The 15,103-nt window shown below is 40.5% G+C and overlaps 2 protein-coding genes across 15 annotated transcripts in view; both read left to right on the top strand.

Moving 5' to 3' along the window:
- The first annotated feature begins 3,102 nt into the window (after positions 1 to 3,102).
- On the top strand, positions 3,103 to 5,170 carry LOC111602193. Its single transcript, XM_023319158.2, has 4 exons — positions 3,103 to 3,179; positions 3,249 to 4,186; positions 4,329 to 4,403; positions 4,473 to 5,170. Exons 1-4 carry the CDS (start codon positions 3,103 to 3,105, stop codon positions 5,168 to 5,170), a joined length of 1,788 nt encoding a protein of 595 aa, XP_023174926.2.
- A 1,450-nt stretch (positions 5,171 to 6,620) lies between these two features.
- LOC111602018 (sodium bicarbonate cotransporter 3) overlaps positions 6,621 to 15,103 on the top strand; it is a 28,233-nt gene continuing 19,750 nt past the window's right edge. For 5 of the 14 annotated variants that reach the window (XM_023319001.2, XM_023318927.2, XM_023318935.2 and 2 more), the window contains exon 1: positions 12,348 to 12,657. In XM_023319001.2, the coding sequence (XP_023174769.2) occupies positions 12,509 to 12,657 (149 nt within the window). In that variant the 5' untranslated portion in view covers positions 12,348 to 12,508. Of the gene's footprint in view, positions 7,379 to 12,345; positions 12,658 to 15,103 lie in introns of those variants that run through there. The other 9 variants (XM_023318974.2, XM_023318944.2, XM_023319018.2 and 6 more) reach the window with 6 other exon arrangements.

Here is a 15,103-nt window from a genome sequence, read left to right as displayed (position 1 = left end):
TTTTCAGGACATTTTAACACTCCCTGCTCTGAGGCCAGGCCCACCTTGACACTGATACGCATACGCTTTGTCAACATTGTTGAACGTGTCGCGTGTGGAACTGTAAACATTTCTTCGTAGGCAGCGACAATAAAACCTGCAACTATGGCAAGACAAGAACAACAAAGCACATCAGCAGGACATGGCTTTCCCTGGCAGCTCCTCGACAGCCTTCTTGTCGTCTGTCACTGAGCTGACTACATATTTAATATACGATGAAGAGAGAGCTGCTTTATCTGCTGAAGCGCACTCCGAGCGGATATTTGTAACAGTATTATATATTTTATTATTATAATTTAATAATAATAATATTACAATTTAATTTAATAGCATAAAATGGTTAACAGAACTAAAAGGTTACCGAAAACTTTCTTCAAGTTTCGTGTGTGGGAGAAATCTTTTTGCTACAAAATAATCAAACACAGAAACGATATTTAGACAAACTTTATACTTACTTGAGGTCATATATAAAACAGATAGAAGAAAACTTTTCCCTAAAATTCAATTTATGTGGACAACAAAGCAATGCCCAAATCCATAAATAAAAAAATTTGTTGTTTGGTTCAGAGTACAAATATTTTTTAATTCAAGTATATTTACAAACCTCTCGCCATCCCACATAAATTATAAATCGCAAATGAAAGCATTTGCTTTGTATATATATATTATTTTTTTTGATTACACTGGAAACTTGCTTAAGCTGAAGTCTTCCTTAGGGTTCAAGCCACGTTAGAAGTACATTTGTCCAACACATTTTTGCAGTGACAACTTGACAGCTCGGCATGTGGCAAAAGCAACAGCTACGTAAATTTCCTAATGGAGAGCGGAAAGGAAACACGAGAGCCACATAGTTGTTGTGAGGAATGCTAAGAAAATCTCATGCAGAGGCTCAACGGGGAATGCTTAAGTCAGTTTTGAATGTGGCTGAAGAAGATTATATTATTTCAGACAGATTACAAAGTGGCTTTAAGATATAATAGGAATGTTAAATATATATAAATATTTATTTGTTATTTTTATATTAATATAAATATTTATTTACTCATCTTCCAATATTCCGTAGTATCTCAGATAAATAGTATTTGTTATCATCTGAATACTTTCGCTTTTACACAACTTTTTATGTCATATAAAAGATTCACTTAATTCAAGCGTGCAAAGATATTTTGTTCCCATTTCAACACGCTTATCATAATACTCAAGTCTTTGTATCTGTCTGAGATTTTTATGAATATTCTCCATATCGACTATCTTTATGACCTTCACAAATTTTAGTCTCTCTAGGCTTTTAATACCCAAATTGATTCCATAAAGTAAGTTATTATGATTACGCATGACAAGTCGATCTTATAGAGTATCTCGCTCAGATAGATTAGATAATCTGGCACTTGAAAATGTCTTTTGGTAAGTAAAAAGATTTGCAGAAATAATGTTTATTTAAATTCTAATGAACTAGGATTATAATTCGCTTTATTTACATTCATAACTTTACTGATTTTCCATTGCCAACGGCGAAAAGTAAAGCAAAGTCTTAATCATCATTTTGCCTGTTTGTTTCTCACAAAAAAATCGTCTTTATTGGCCACTACAATAAGCTGCTCCAATTAGAATCAATTAAAATTAGACGTGATCTAAGACCATCTGCAAAGCTTGGGAAAATTGTACAGAGAATAAGTGAAATCCGGCTGTCAGCATTTGCTAATGTTGTTATTGTTGCTTCTGTTCTCTTGTGCAAACCCACAAACAGTCTGACGGTATTATTTACCCAAGTCAGACAGCAGAGCACCCACAAAACGAAAAACACTTGCATAGATCCATAAAAAGCGAAAGCCAGACAAAACAATAAACCTCTCTGCCCCCAGACCAACCGTACCGTACCAGCGAGCGAGTGGCTAAAAAGTGATTATCATAAAGCTTAAACAAGGCGACAGACATGTAACATCAAATGCTAACAAAGAACAAGTAATAATGCTCGAATCGCAACTGCTCGACTGGCAGATGCTCTAGATGATCGAACTTTATTCTTAATGGGTTAATAAACAGCTGTGTGCTGTATGAATAGTATACAAGCAGGGTTTATTTATAGAACGAGTAATACCTCAAGCTGTCAAAAATTGGAGACAAAATTCAGAAGGTGGCCAAAAAATACTTGGAGCGATCAGTTTGTCAGCCAAAGATCAGCTAAACTCTGCACTGGAGCTAGGAGTAGGTTCAGACACCAGCCTCTCAAGACCTATCTGGCAGTCTCTAGCAATTAAATATATATTAACTAAGTATAATTTAAATTAAGTGTAAATAATTAATATAAAGGATTATATTTTAAATCGACCTGGCCATCTATAACATCTTCATATATTTTATTAATTATTTCTTATTATATCAAAAGGTTTTCAAGTCATTGATCTTGAGACGTTGTGGAAGCCTGAAGTCATACAAAAAATAAGCTATTCTGACTTCATTACCACCATAAACTAAATGCCTAATTAGACGAGTGTAAGGTACATACATGGCTAAGCTGGCACAACTTTAAAATATGCATATATTTATACAGTAAATGAATATGCCCCACATATTAGGTAAATCCGATGAGCCCAGGGTGGCCAAACGAATGAAAATAAAAATAAAATGCAAGTCGAGTAGAACAACAACAGCGAAAAGCGAGTGGAAAATAATCAAAAAAAAAGAAAAAAATACAAATAAAAAATAAAAAATGAAATTACCAAAAAAATAAACACAAAAATAAAAAAAATCGGCAAACTCTGCCCACAGGTCACGTAGCGACTGAAAGCGAAGACCGAACAGACGGACGGTCGATCAGAGACGTTCTAATGAGAAAGCAGATCAGAAACTATGATTTTTGGGCAACCCAAAACCGCCCAAAATCAACTCAGATGCAGGGCACGGGGGCGGGTCAGGGCGGCATTTCGATTGCCCGAAAGTGAGAGCGCAGCGCAGCACTTGGTATCTGACAAATACGTGTGCCATCGAGCATTTGAGACGCCGCCGACGTCGCCAGCACACAAAACAAAAGCCAAGCGCTGACAGAGCTGTGGCAACATTTCCATGGAAACCGCCAAGTCGCCAACAACTCTATCGATGCTGCTGGTGCTGTGGGTGTTGCTCTGTGGGGCAAACATCGGGTAAGTTGACTAAAAACTGACAAATCTAAAGACCAAAATCCAGAAAATCAACTCCAATACGAAACTTAGCTCGGCACTGCCTAAGCGCGAGACACAAATGCTGGAGATGATGCGGAATATACTGCGTGAGGATAGCCCCGAGCTAAGTGAGCGCCGTCAACGTTCCGTGCCCATGCTGTTTGCCTCCGCAGTACCGTGCGAAGACAGCGTGCCCCTAGATAGCAGCGACCAGCTGAACCTGTTCGAGGAGGACTTCGACGACAGCGAAGAATGCGGCGACTTGGGTAGACCCCGTTATGACGCTGAGAAATCATCGACGCCGGTGCCCTGTGCCAATCCGCTGGTGCCCATGGATCATCCCTGCTTTATACGTGTGGTGGTGCTGCGCACGCCTCTGATGCGGCATGATCCCTGCACCAACTTCAGCCTGAGCACCGAGCAGCTTGTAGGAAGCAGTCGCAGTGCCGAGCTGCCCAATGACACAAACTGCAGTCCCAACGGACCACAAGACAACCTGAACACAGCTTGCGACAACAGCACCGCTAGCCCAGTTTCAAACGAGCTGGCGACAACAGATGACCCAATACTGGGAGCAACACTCGACACTACAACCGAGGTCCCTAGCACCACTGATTACACCAGCACAGTGACCCCGCCCATCACAACTGAATACCCAACCACAACTTATGAGACGACCACAAAAGAAATCCAGCAATATGTAAAGCGAAAGTATGGGAAACGCCGTAACCGGCAACGGATCAGTGCAGCCAGTGTGCCGGATGCGCCCAATATCAAGGTCGATGGGGTCGTGCAGTCCAGTGAGGTATCTCCGGTATATCTAACAGCTGAGCTAACAGCACGTGAAACAGCCACCACATTGCGGCCGGAAGCGTTCGTGGGAACAGCAAAAGGCAAGAAAGCAAAGAAATGCAGCGACACATCGGAAGATGAGGAAGCAACAACGGAAAACGTAGATAGCTCCGGAGCAGAAGACAGCGAATCTGCAGGTAGGTGGCACCACTAAGGCCAAACGTAAATTCGTTTGCCTTGCCAATTTATGAAGAAAGTCGCAGAACATAGCTGCGAAAATAGTTATTAGTATTTCATGGACTTGACTTTGCTGTAATTTGTCATTTAATATCGTAACAGCTAGCAGCGACTCCAACGATACCGCGGAAAAGGATACGCATGTATGTCCACAGTTTTCGTCGCTCGAGGAGACAGGTACGTGCAAAGCTGAAACTGAGATTCGCAGCGAAAAAAAAAAACAAACAGAAATTAACTTTTCTTTAGATGGCAGCATGCGGCACATGCCACATGGGTCGCGCTATCGCAAGCCTATGAAGAACATTGTCGAGCCCATTCTCTATGAGGGGCAATTTGTGAAGCCACGCCAGCGGATTGGCATGTTGCCGCAGCAGCCGCACCGCCGCGATTTCTATGTGAGCAACAAACAAATTATGCCCAGACCCAGGCCGAAGTATCGGGAGCCGCTGCCACATTCGATCTACATGAACAACATTGTGCGGGGCATCAAGTGCAGCGATGAGGTGGGCGGCCACGACCAGCAGCTGCATCCAAGGCGCTTCAGTGGTAGAAAGGCAGCAGGGCCACAACGCAATTGGTCCAACAGACGCAATTTGCCAAGTAGCTACGGCTTGGTGGGCCCGCAACTCTATGCACCGGGCCAGCTACATTCGGCAACGGGCCCGCAACATGCGGCACCGGGCCACCCGCGCGGACGTGGCAATCCGCTATGCGAGCTTAGCTCCGCTGAAGATCCGGATGCCTATGGCCAGGACAGCGATCAGTACTATGACGATGATACGCCTGATGACCGCGCCTGGTCCCGTGAGCATCGCGGACACTCATCAAAGCACGCTGCTGATCCCTGCCAGCCGGAGCTAGAAAGGGGCAGACAGAGGCAGCGGGAGAACGAGCGGAACAGAGACAACCACCACATAGACTACCCGCACCGCTTCTTTACCTAGCCACATAATTAGCATAAGCAACCAACAGCATTAGCCAGCACCCAGTAAATTAATAAACAACTGCACCCCACCAACAATTTGATGGATAACTAAAATGTTTGCTCAGCACGAGGCCCTGATTAGGCGGGCAGCCAACTTCAAAGTTGCAATGATTGGAGAGAAACCCCTAGCCCAGGTTGCCTACGTCAGCAGCGACAACTCAATTGCTTTATAAGCCTCAATTGGGGGCGCCCGAGCACTTGGCAGTCAATGCGCCGCAGACACGCGCCCATAATGACCAAATGGCAAATGGGCGGTCACCTGATGATAGAGATATTCAAAGCGTTTCGCATTGTTCAGTAAGACTTGGCGCGGTCTAATCATATGGACAATTCTCTGATTGATAGCCAACTGGAAGCCACTTATCATGACAAGCCTAGCAGATTGACGTCGCCTTACATGCACAGCTCACATGCTATAGAATGGATGATCTATGGCGCACGAACTGGCCAAAGCTCGCTTGACTTTAAGACGTCTCTTGCCCCACGACCTTTAGCTGCCGAATTGCTCTAGGCCCAGTTATGATCATTAGTTCACTTACAGCAGCTGAATTAGAAGGCACGTCAAGGCAGATACACAAATATATATATCAACAAGATTAATGTGAGCGATGCTTGAAATAAATATAGAAATTGGATGCAAATGCCTAATATTTAGGTAACAAAATTAGCGGGAATTGGAATTAGAGCAATTGTTTGGCTAACAAAGTATTATATAGAGCAGCATCTGTCTATGCTTTAACTGCGACTGAGATCCAGAAGAAATAAATGCTGCAAGGCTTACTTTATTCATCGTGTTTTTTCTTTGAATTCTCTATTGTTATTGCTTTCAGTTACATCATAAAAGTTTTTATTTTATTTAACTTTCATATCATTGCACTGTTGCTCATAATGCTTATCAGCAATTGCCCTTGTATACCCTGTACTTTATGGCACAGCCCAGCTCATTCTAACATATGACGAGCCACCAAACAATCATACTTAACAAACATTCATAACACATCACTGCAAAATCAAAAAAAAATGAGAGAGAGCGCCCCAAAGGAGTTGGCCCCCGGCCAAGAACAAAATGAAAACAAATTGTAGTCGGCTGCCCTAGACCACCCCATACAACACCTTCCAAGCAGCCTACACTCGTGGTCACACTCGACTCACAGCTCTCGCTCGTGTATGGCTGCCCGCTCTCTTGGCTTTGCTCTCTGTGACATTGTAAATGTCACAGGATGCCGCGTGGGTGCTGCGGCGACGCAAGAGAACATGTGGTATAAACACGGAGACAACGCAACAGAGAGAGAGAGAGAGAGAGAGAGCGCCCCATAGAGGCACAGACTGAGAGAGAGAGTGCGTGCTTTGGCAAGCCGAGTCTAGGTCTATGGGGCAGTATGTGTACTGATTTTCAGGTTCTCCTGGCTCGTGGCACAGTGCGGACGTGTTTTTTCAGCTCGGGCGGAAACCTGCACGAAAGCTGCTAGTCAAGAAATTTGCAAGAAAAATCGTTTTGCAGCAACAAAAAAAAAAACAAAAAAACTCAAACAAAACTAAATAAATTACAAAAAAAAAAAACAAATACAACTAAGCCAATTAAATACAAATAACAAATTAAGAATTACCTTTTGTCTAATTGTGCGTATGTAAGCCAAACCCTCTGACCCGTACCCTTAACAAAGTGCATTTAACGTTAACGTAGTTGAGCAGAGTAAATCTATTAGCGAAATTTATGTGTAGCCAAATATTAATGTTTATTACTAAAGTCAATATTTATTGTTGTTTAATGCTAACTGTAAGAGCAAAGTGAATGGCCGAAAGAAACCAAAATCGATAAATTTTTAAAATAAATGAAAGCCAACACCTCCAATAGGCCAACACCTGTGACATCAACAATCAAATACCCTAACCGTAATTGGTAAATGAGCTTTTGCAGCCAATTGAAAAAGCAAACACTGCCAGAGCACGGCCAAAGCATTCAGCTCGATAGCTATCAAGTTAAACCACCGTTTCGAATCTAAACAAAAATACCAAAGGAACAGCATTTAAAGAGCCAAGAGCAGCAGCCCTAGTAACTAACTGGGTCAGTAAGCAGCAGCAGCAGCAGCAGCAGCAACAGCAGCAGCAGTTGCTGTTGCCAACTTTTTCGCCCTTAAAGCTGGACCAGAACCTCCTGGCAAATACGGTAAGAGTTACTTCTAGCCCAACTGCCAACTGGCGGGTGGCAACGGGCGAACTTTTTACTTAAGGTTGACAGTTTCTTTTTTTATTTACCCCCTGAATTCAAAGCGTTGCAAATGGGGCATATTGGCTTTTGGTCAACTTCAAGCCACCCACAAGCAATTAAACTGCGCCAACATTTTAGCCGTTGCGTGTGAGCCAAATACTGAAAGATCTGAAATATACAAAGTCTAATACAATTTATCTAGACAAAACAGAGCCATTAATAGCAGAAAAAATGACGTAAATATGTTATTTAACTTAATTGCTGATAAGGACAATATTAAATACAAAATTAATGGTAATTAGAGAGCTGCAAAGGCCTTTCAATCTAATATGAATTATTGTATTAAAATGATAGAAAAAGTGAGCCCTACATGGGAGCAATTATTCCTGATTGATTGAAGTAGATATGAACAGTTTAAAGCATAAATTTTTGTATATCAGTCTCAGTTATAAGCTAACTCTCAAAGACATACAATAACTAAAAATATATATATTTGAGCAATGTTGATAAGAGTTTGTTTTGGCATAAAGACATAAAGTTCGAGTTTATAGAATAACTTTGAAATAAATATTTCAACAACAATTTAAATGTATGCAAATTTGTTCAGCCAAATTTGCACTACTAAAATGACCAAAGTAAATAGAAAAACTAAATTAAATATTTACAGCAAGTCCGCAATTGTATTTAATTACCTTATAAGTATTCTGTTACCATGAGGTAGCTATAAGTCAATCAGGCTTCTCACATGTTGCTCATCGGTTATTGGTGGTGTCAAGCACAGAGCACACTTCGCATTTTTATTAATTTGTCATTGTTGTTTCGACAAAAGGTAAATAAAACAAATAAATCATATAAAGTTACTTTGGTGCCAGCAAATGCACCTTTGTAATGTGAAACTGTCAGGGAAGTAACAAAAACTATCGACATTGAGAGGGAAATCGTTCGAGAAATCTGCTGCTGCCTCAAAGTCTGAAAGCGCTTTGTTGATAAGAACGTGCTCGTATACGATATACGTATGTGGGAGGTACAATGGGCATATCAGGTGTTAAATTACCTGGCATTAGAGGCAAGTGCTTGTGCTTCTACGAACAGTATCCATTTCTAGCTACGTATCAAATTCGAAATTTTGAAACAAGCGTAATATTTATTGAATGTGTTGCTAATAAACAATTTATTTCATTTATTTATATACTTCTTTGCTCATCTCACACCAACTTTATTAAGGCTGATTCTGTACAGAGTATCTTAGACTTCGACACTTTTGTAAGCAGTTCATCTAAGGGTCTTCCACTCAGCATGTCGCCTTGCAAAGGGGGTCAGGAGGTCACTTTTGTTTTTCTGCCCTCAAGTGCTTCTCTTCTCGGCGACATTGCCAATTGAAGATTGTGAATTCTAATTTTCAGATATCCCAGCCCAAGCCACTGCCAAGACAGCCCCAGGCGCTTTTGATAATGTGTCAGGCTCGATTAGGTTGGCGGCAAAATCTGTAAACGAGTTTCCAATCGAATTACATAACGAATCAATAAATTATCTTTGAGAAAAGTTCAGAGCGAGCTCGATGCGAAGTATTTTGCAAGCAATCAGAGGTCGTTAAAGAATTTATGCTATAATTTGAATTCGAATTTGAACTTTGAATAGATATTCGCATAATATAAAGAAAAACATATTTTAAAATAAAATTTTATATATGTAAGTATTTTGATTCAATAGGTAAACTTGTAAAAATATAAAAAATTTTAAATTAAATTTAAAACTGAATTTTTATATGCATAGACATAAATTTGAATTAAATTGTTAAAACTTGGCAGCTGAGTCTTCTTCCAAGCTCAAGTAATTCAAAAGTAAAAACAAAGTAGCTTCAGTTGTACTTTTTCTGGATTAACTGGTTTAGCTAGAGTCCCTAAACAAAAATTCGATTTGATTTCCAAGCAAAACAGCGCTTTATGACAGCCTTTATCTTTAGCTGGCTCATTAAAGTCTTGAATTACATATTTATATATTATATATGGTTTTTTTCTTAACTATAAAACTGTTTCGATTGCTTATTCAGCTCAATTATATTCCAATTAGCCTAATCCTCAAGCACAAGTATTGCTGTTCTTCGAAAAAGAAAATAACAAAGAGCAAATTGATTGTAGTTTATTCAGTGGCCGAAAAGCAGCTTATGCAATTGTTTTACTTCGAAATCGAAGCTGAGACCATAGTTAGCAAATGTAAGTCAACTTCTGCTACTGCTGCTGCTTTTCATGCAGACCAAGTCAAACAAGTCGAAGCAAATATAACTTTTTAGGTTAAGCACGGGGCATGGTATAAGTGGCAGTGCGTGTGCCACAATTTATGTGACACTCACAGTCAAAGTTGTCGCATATGTCGCCAGGCAAGGCCTTGGGGACAAGGACATAAGCTGTCAGCGCCAAACGTTGACTCCAATCAATGCTTATTTTTATGCCTACTCGCAGCTGTGCCGGCCCCCTCACTAGCTGGCTATGTGCCTGCTGTGTCTTCCTATTACCTATTTACTGCCATAATTGGTATGTGGTGTTACTTCAACCAAGAATTTCGATGCCTGACAGCAGGTAACGCTTTACATGCGCGCTCTGAGCTGCAAAATTTGTGTAAGCCAAGTTGAAAAGTTCCACTATAATTAGATCGTGCGTGGAATAGTGTGTGTAGGTGGGTGTGTGTGTAGTCGTGTGTGTAATTACCCTCCAAGCATGTCAAGTGACTGCATGTACAAAATGAGTACAGCTACTTATTCTAGGCTAACCTGCTTACACCTCGGCGATCCATTAACTAAGCGAGTTTCATGTTAGTTCATAAGAAGTAAGCGCAAGCCATTAAAACTTTTCAAGCATGCCAATACTAACTTTAATTTAAATGAAATGAAAGCTGCTATAAATAGCGTCAGCTTAAAGCATTTAAGTTCTGAAACCAAATATTTTTGAATTCAAAATATGCCCGAGTGCCTTTAACACGACACGCTTGGCTCCAGGCTGACTCAAGAGACAAACGAGCGCTATTAAAATGTTTATTTTTGTATAATTTTGTCCTTTACCTGGCGCCATAAATACCTGTTTAAATTTAGACACAACATGCGTCTGCTGGGTTAGGATAGCTTGGGCTTTGGGCCTGTTTCGATATCGCTTTTGTTGACATCTCATTTACCGCGACCCTCCAGTGGCCTTCGGGTTTGTTTAACCATAGTTGTTCAAGAAAAATCAATAGAAACAAACAACGCTTTTTGCTTTTATTCGCTGATTTTTGCACACACTGCGTATTTGAAAATTTCATTTCACTTGACACTGCAACGAGTCAGCCTACATTCTGCGCTTACGTAGCGCACGAGTCGCCACACCGCACGCCCTGCCATCTGCGCCTTCTTCCGCTCAATCGCTTTGGCATTCGCACGTTTTATGGGCCCACTTTTCCCCATAAGCCCGTGCACATGGTTGGTTACAAAACGCTTGCCTACAGCTCTCACATCCGCCATGTGTCGGCCCAGAGGAAAAGCGAACGCAAAACGTCAAATGAAATAACCAAATTGAATGCAATGCCGGCCCGGGACGGGGCTTGGCGTTGGAAAAAAAATCTGATAAGAGCATAATATATTCAATGCATATGCAAAGCCAAAGGACACTCGCGATACCCAATGATATTCTGATTAAATGCACTTCAACTCGCTTCAACATTCACAAATTCAATTTACAAATTGTGAAAGCAGATTTTATGGATCACTGATTCAATAATAATAAAATAATATGAATCGATTTTACTCGCATATCAAATTCCGTTCTTAAATATATTTTATCTTTACGTAAACTGTGTATAAGCTGCGTGTAGATTTAAAGCTAGATTTTCGACTTGTGGAAAATGCAAAGCGCCAACCTTGAAATTTATATTTAAATTTATTTTTAACAGATATTTTTTGTGTTAGCTTGAGCGGAAAAATAAAACGTGTGAATCACGCCTATTTAACTAACGTGGGTTGACCTTCAAATTTGTTAAGACATACCCATTTTTAATGTTGATGTGAAAATGTGCTTCGACCCCCAAAAATATAACAAAAAGAATTGAAAGTTTTAAAATAAGTGACCAAATAAGAGCAATAGAAGCAGAAATGGCAAGAAAACAAAGCCAGCTTAAAGGCTTATATTATTGATAGTTTCATTTTGAAGTAAAAAGTTTTAGACATTAAAGTTACATAAAACTGTTATTCGAGAATATCTTAACCAATTCCATAGCCCAGCTTGCATTGATCCCCAATCAATCAATTTGGATTTTAATTTGTTTTATTGCTGCACTTGCATTAAATGTTATTTTATTGCCTAGCACTTGGCAAGTTCAATTTAATTAAATTGCATTGCCATAACAGCAAAATCAACACGAAACCTAACATACAAATGCACACTTACAAACACACATACACACAGAGGCACACTTACTCATAACCGCATTGGCATCCTTTGGCCGGTTTCCGTTAGCTGCGACACCCACACTACTCAGCCGCTTCCACTCGGGCATATTTGCAACGTGTTTGTAACGAAATAATTATGTGCGAAGCCGCTAAACAAACACGTTAATGCAACAGACGAAAGAGAAGAGAAATGCCAAAGAGAGTGCACCCAATGCAACTGCGCTCTGTGCAACAGTTGCAGATACGAAGAGCGCCAGGCAGATGGAGAGCGAGAGAGAAACAGCTGAGCGCCGGTGAGGCTAACTATGGCGAGATGGAAACTTCGTTACTGCTAACCCGGCCGGATTAGTCTGGCGCGCGACTCAATGCGATGCGGATACGGTTGCAGCTACCGTTAGACAGCAAGTGTACAAAGTGAACTCCAGCCAATACAGTTAACCATGCACTATCTATAAGTACAAGTGCTTGAAAGCCCCAATTGATTTGTGATCTTAGCTAGAATTGGAAATTCGTGGCAAGCGTCGCGTCTCGGAGCTGAATTTAATTGGAGGCAACTCCTTGTTTTTGTGTCCTTTGTGTCTGCAGCGTCGCAGTCGACGTCGTTGCTGCTGCTTCTGCTGCTGTAGTCGCAGTCGGCAGAGTCAATAACCCGTCGAGTCTTTGTCTCTTTGTCGATGGCCTCACAACTAAATTCGCAACAAATTGTGGCCAATAACCGAGGGGATAGCAATATGCCGCAACAAGCCCAACCCCAAGCACAGCTCAAACATATCCATGGACACGGCCAGTTGCCAAAAGTGATAACAACAACGGATAGCAGCAGGTAATCCCATCTTCACCTGAGCCAAATACACGAAATAGAGAAACGTTTGACGCTGAGAATGTGCCCAAAGAATGTGTTAACAATAAGGCAACCCTAGTGCGATGCATGCAGCTCTAAGTTAACAATTTCTATAGATTTATGATATGAGTTTGGGTATATATAAAGATATATATAAATCCATATACATGATTCTCATTGCCGAACATAAGTTTCGCTTGCTTCAAAAATATAGCTATATATGGAAATGGAAGCAGTTATCGCACTGAAGCTTATTCTCAGCTTAAAAATAACAAGTGTTTTCAGTATTAATTGGATCTGACACACACAGCTCTCAGTGGCAATGCTCTGCACAAAAAGATAAATGTGGCTATTTGGTATAGATAATTTATGATTATTAAGTTAATCATTGAATTACCTGCGCTCAGCTGCAAAAGAGTTTAGTCAATACTCGTTTCTGTTATCTTAAAGCTAAGCTGATGTTTTATAAGATAGCACAGATTTTTCAGATATATCACATATCTTCTATAGCCTATCACTTAGCTTAAAACAAAACTTGTATTCTAAGTGCGTAAGCTCATACTTTAATTCCACAGCTGAAGTTTTCAGCCTTTGCTAACTTCTAAAACGAATGCAACTAACAGACAACTTTTTCCTAACAAAACCTTTTCCGCACACATTTTTATATAGCTATACACATACTAAGTATATATACTAAGTATTTCTAGAAACCAATTTCAATAAAAATTATTATAAAGTCATGTAAAAGCCAGCTGCACTAAGTGGTATTTCCATTTCTTATTATGGTCAAGCTGTTCTGCTAACTTTATCTTTTTCAATTTTTTTTTATAAATTATGGCTAACACACCTATTGTTCATCAAAGGCTGTTATTTGCGTCGCCCTGACTAAGGTAATAAACATAGTTATATATATGTATATATATATATCTATATATATTTGAAATGACAACGACACGCACTTGGAGGGGCAAATCCAAGAAATCTGAACACAATAGTTTTTCCATTATACGCAAATTGTGGGGGCATTGCTTACTGATGGTGTGCCCCCAATTAAGTGACAATGGAAACTTCCGCGACACGCACAGAGCTAAAATAGAACCGAGTCCAACGAATATAGTTGAAGCTATAATAAGTACGTGTAACTCAAATAGAGTCAACAATTTATGAACCGGCACGAAAACATTCTCCAGCTCTCGTCATTAAAACGCGATTAGGTCATAAATTAAAGTTGATAGCGTCTAATTGAAATCGCAAATATCTAACTTGACAGGCCCAAAAAGGCTTAAAGCCTATCGAGCATGAAAAATGTTGCAAATATGTGCAAACAAGAGAAAAACTGTCGCATTTCTAAAGAACTTTAGCTTACTTTCCGTTTTGTTTGGCGATACCTAAGTTTATGTGTGTGTGTGTGTGTGTGTCCGGCTGCACTAGGTCAATAACATGGCAAGTGCAGATGGTTTATTGTCTGGGCGCATTCCATTGTTGTTCTTATGATAAGGTGCACACACAGCACTCTGGGGTTAGTGGCAGGAAGCATTCGATAAGCAAACAGTCAGGCTGCTGTCTCAGCCAGCAGCCAAGCTTCTCTCACAGCTACCACACATGCTCTCACCACCTCGCCCACTCTCTCTCTCTCTCGCTGTCTCTCTCTCTTCCTCTCTCTCTCTCGCTTTGTGCATTCGCTCTGCTGCAGCTTCACCCAACCACCCCACTGACTATCTTAGTTGTCATTTCTGTTTTGCTTGCCTCATTCTCTTCGGCGGGGACATTGATCCCATTTGCCTGACTTGGGCCACGCCTACATATGTCGCCGCCTAGGCTTATGTATGTCATTTCCGCCACGCCACATAAAATGTGCGCTTGCCTTGAGCGGCACACTTCTGGCCCTTTTTGGCACCTACCGCAAGTCGCGCACAAGTGCAAAATATTTATTAAATAAAAATATTTTTCCTTTTGCAATTTTCACGTCTCAATTTTCACTTCGATAATTGTAAATTTCCATAAAAAATAAAGCAGCTCGTTAAGTGCAAATCGATTTATCAGCCAAGCTGCGAAATTTCTTGTTTGCCCGCGAGAAGCATGAGAAGTTTAACCATGAGCAGATTAACTCTTCTTAGTCATTTCATATTGTTTGAGTTAGTAGTAACAGCATTATTTGTGGGTTGTCCTTGCCTTGTTCAAGCTTTGGTTGTCCTTGCAGCTGATGTTTGAAATTCAATGCGTAAAACCGCATCCATAAAACAAGCAGCAGACGGCGCTATGACATCAGCCAAGGCATAGGGATATACACACAACATTTTAGCACGATTTTATATGGTAGACGGAAATGCTTTCCAGGGTAGGGTCCCATCAACCATAAGAAAGCCAAATTACAAGCTGACAGCCCTAAGCTTAATAGCCTTTATAATGTCAGATGGCCTTGACACCG

Source organism: Drosophila hydei, unplaced genomic scaffold (assembly GCF_003285905.1).
Source record: "Drosophila hydei strain 15085-1641.00,03,60 unplaced genomic scaffold, DhydRS2 tig00008114-arrow-pilon, whole genome shotgun sequence".
Taxonomy (NCBI): Eukaryota; Metazoa; Arthropoda; class Insecta; order Diptera; family Drosophilidae; genus Drosophila; species Drosophila hydei.
Note: the sequence above shows the minus strand (reverse complement) of the source record. Positions and strands in the feature narration are given on the sequence as shown.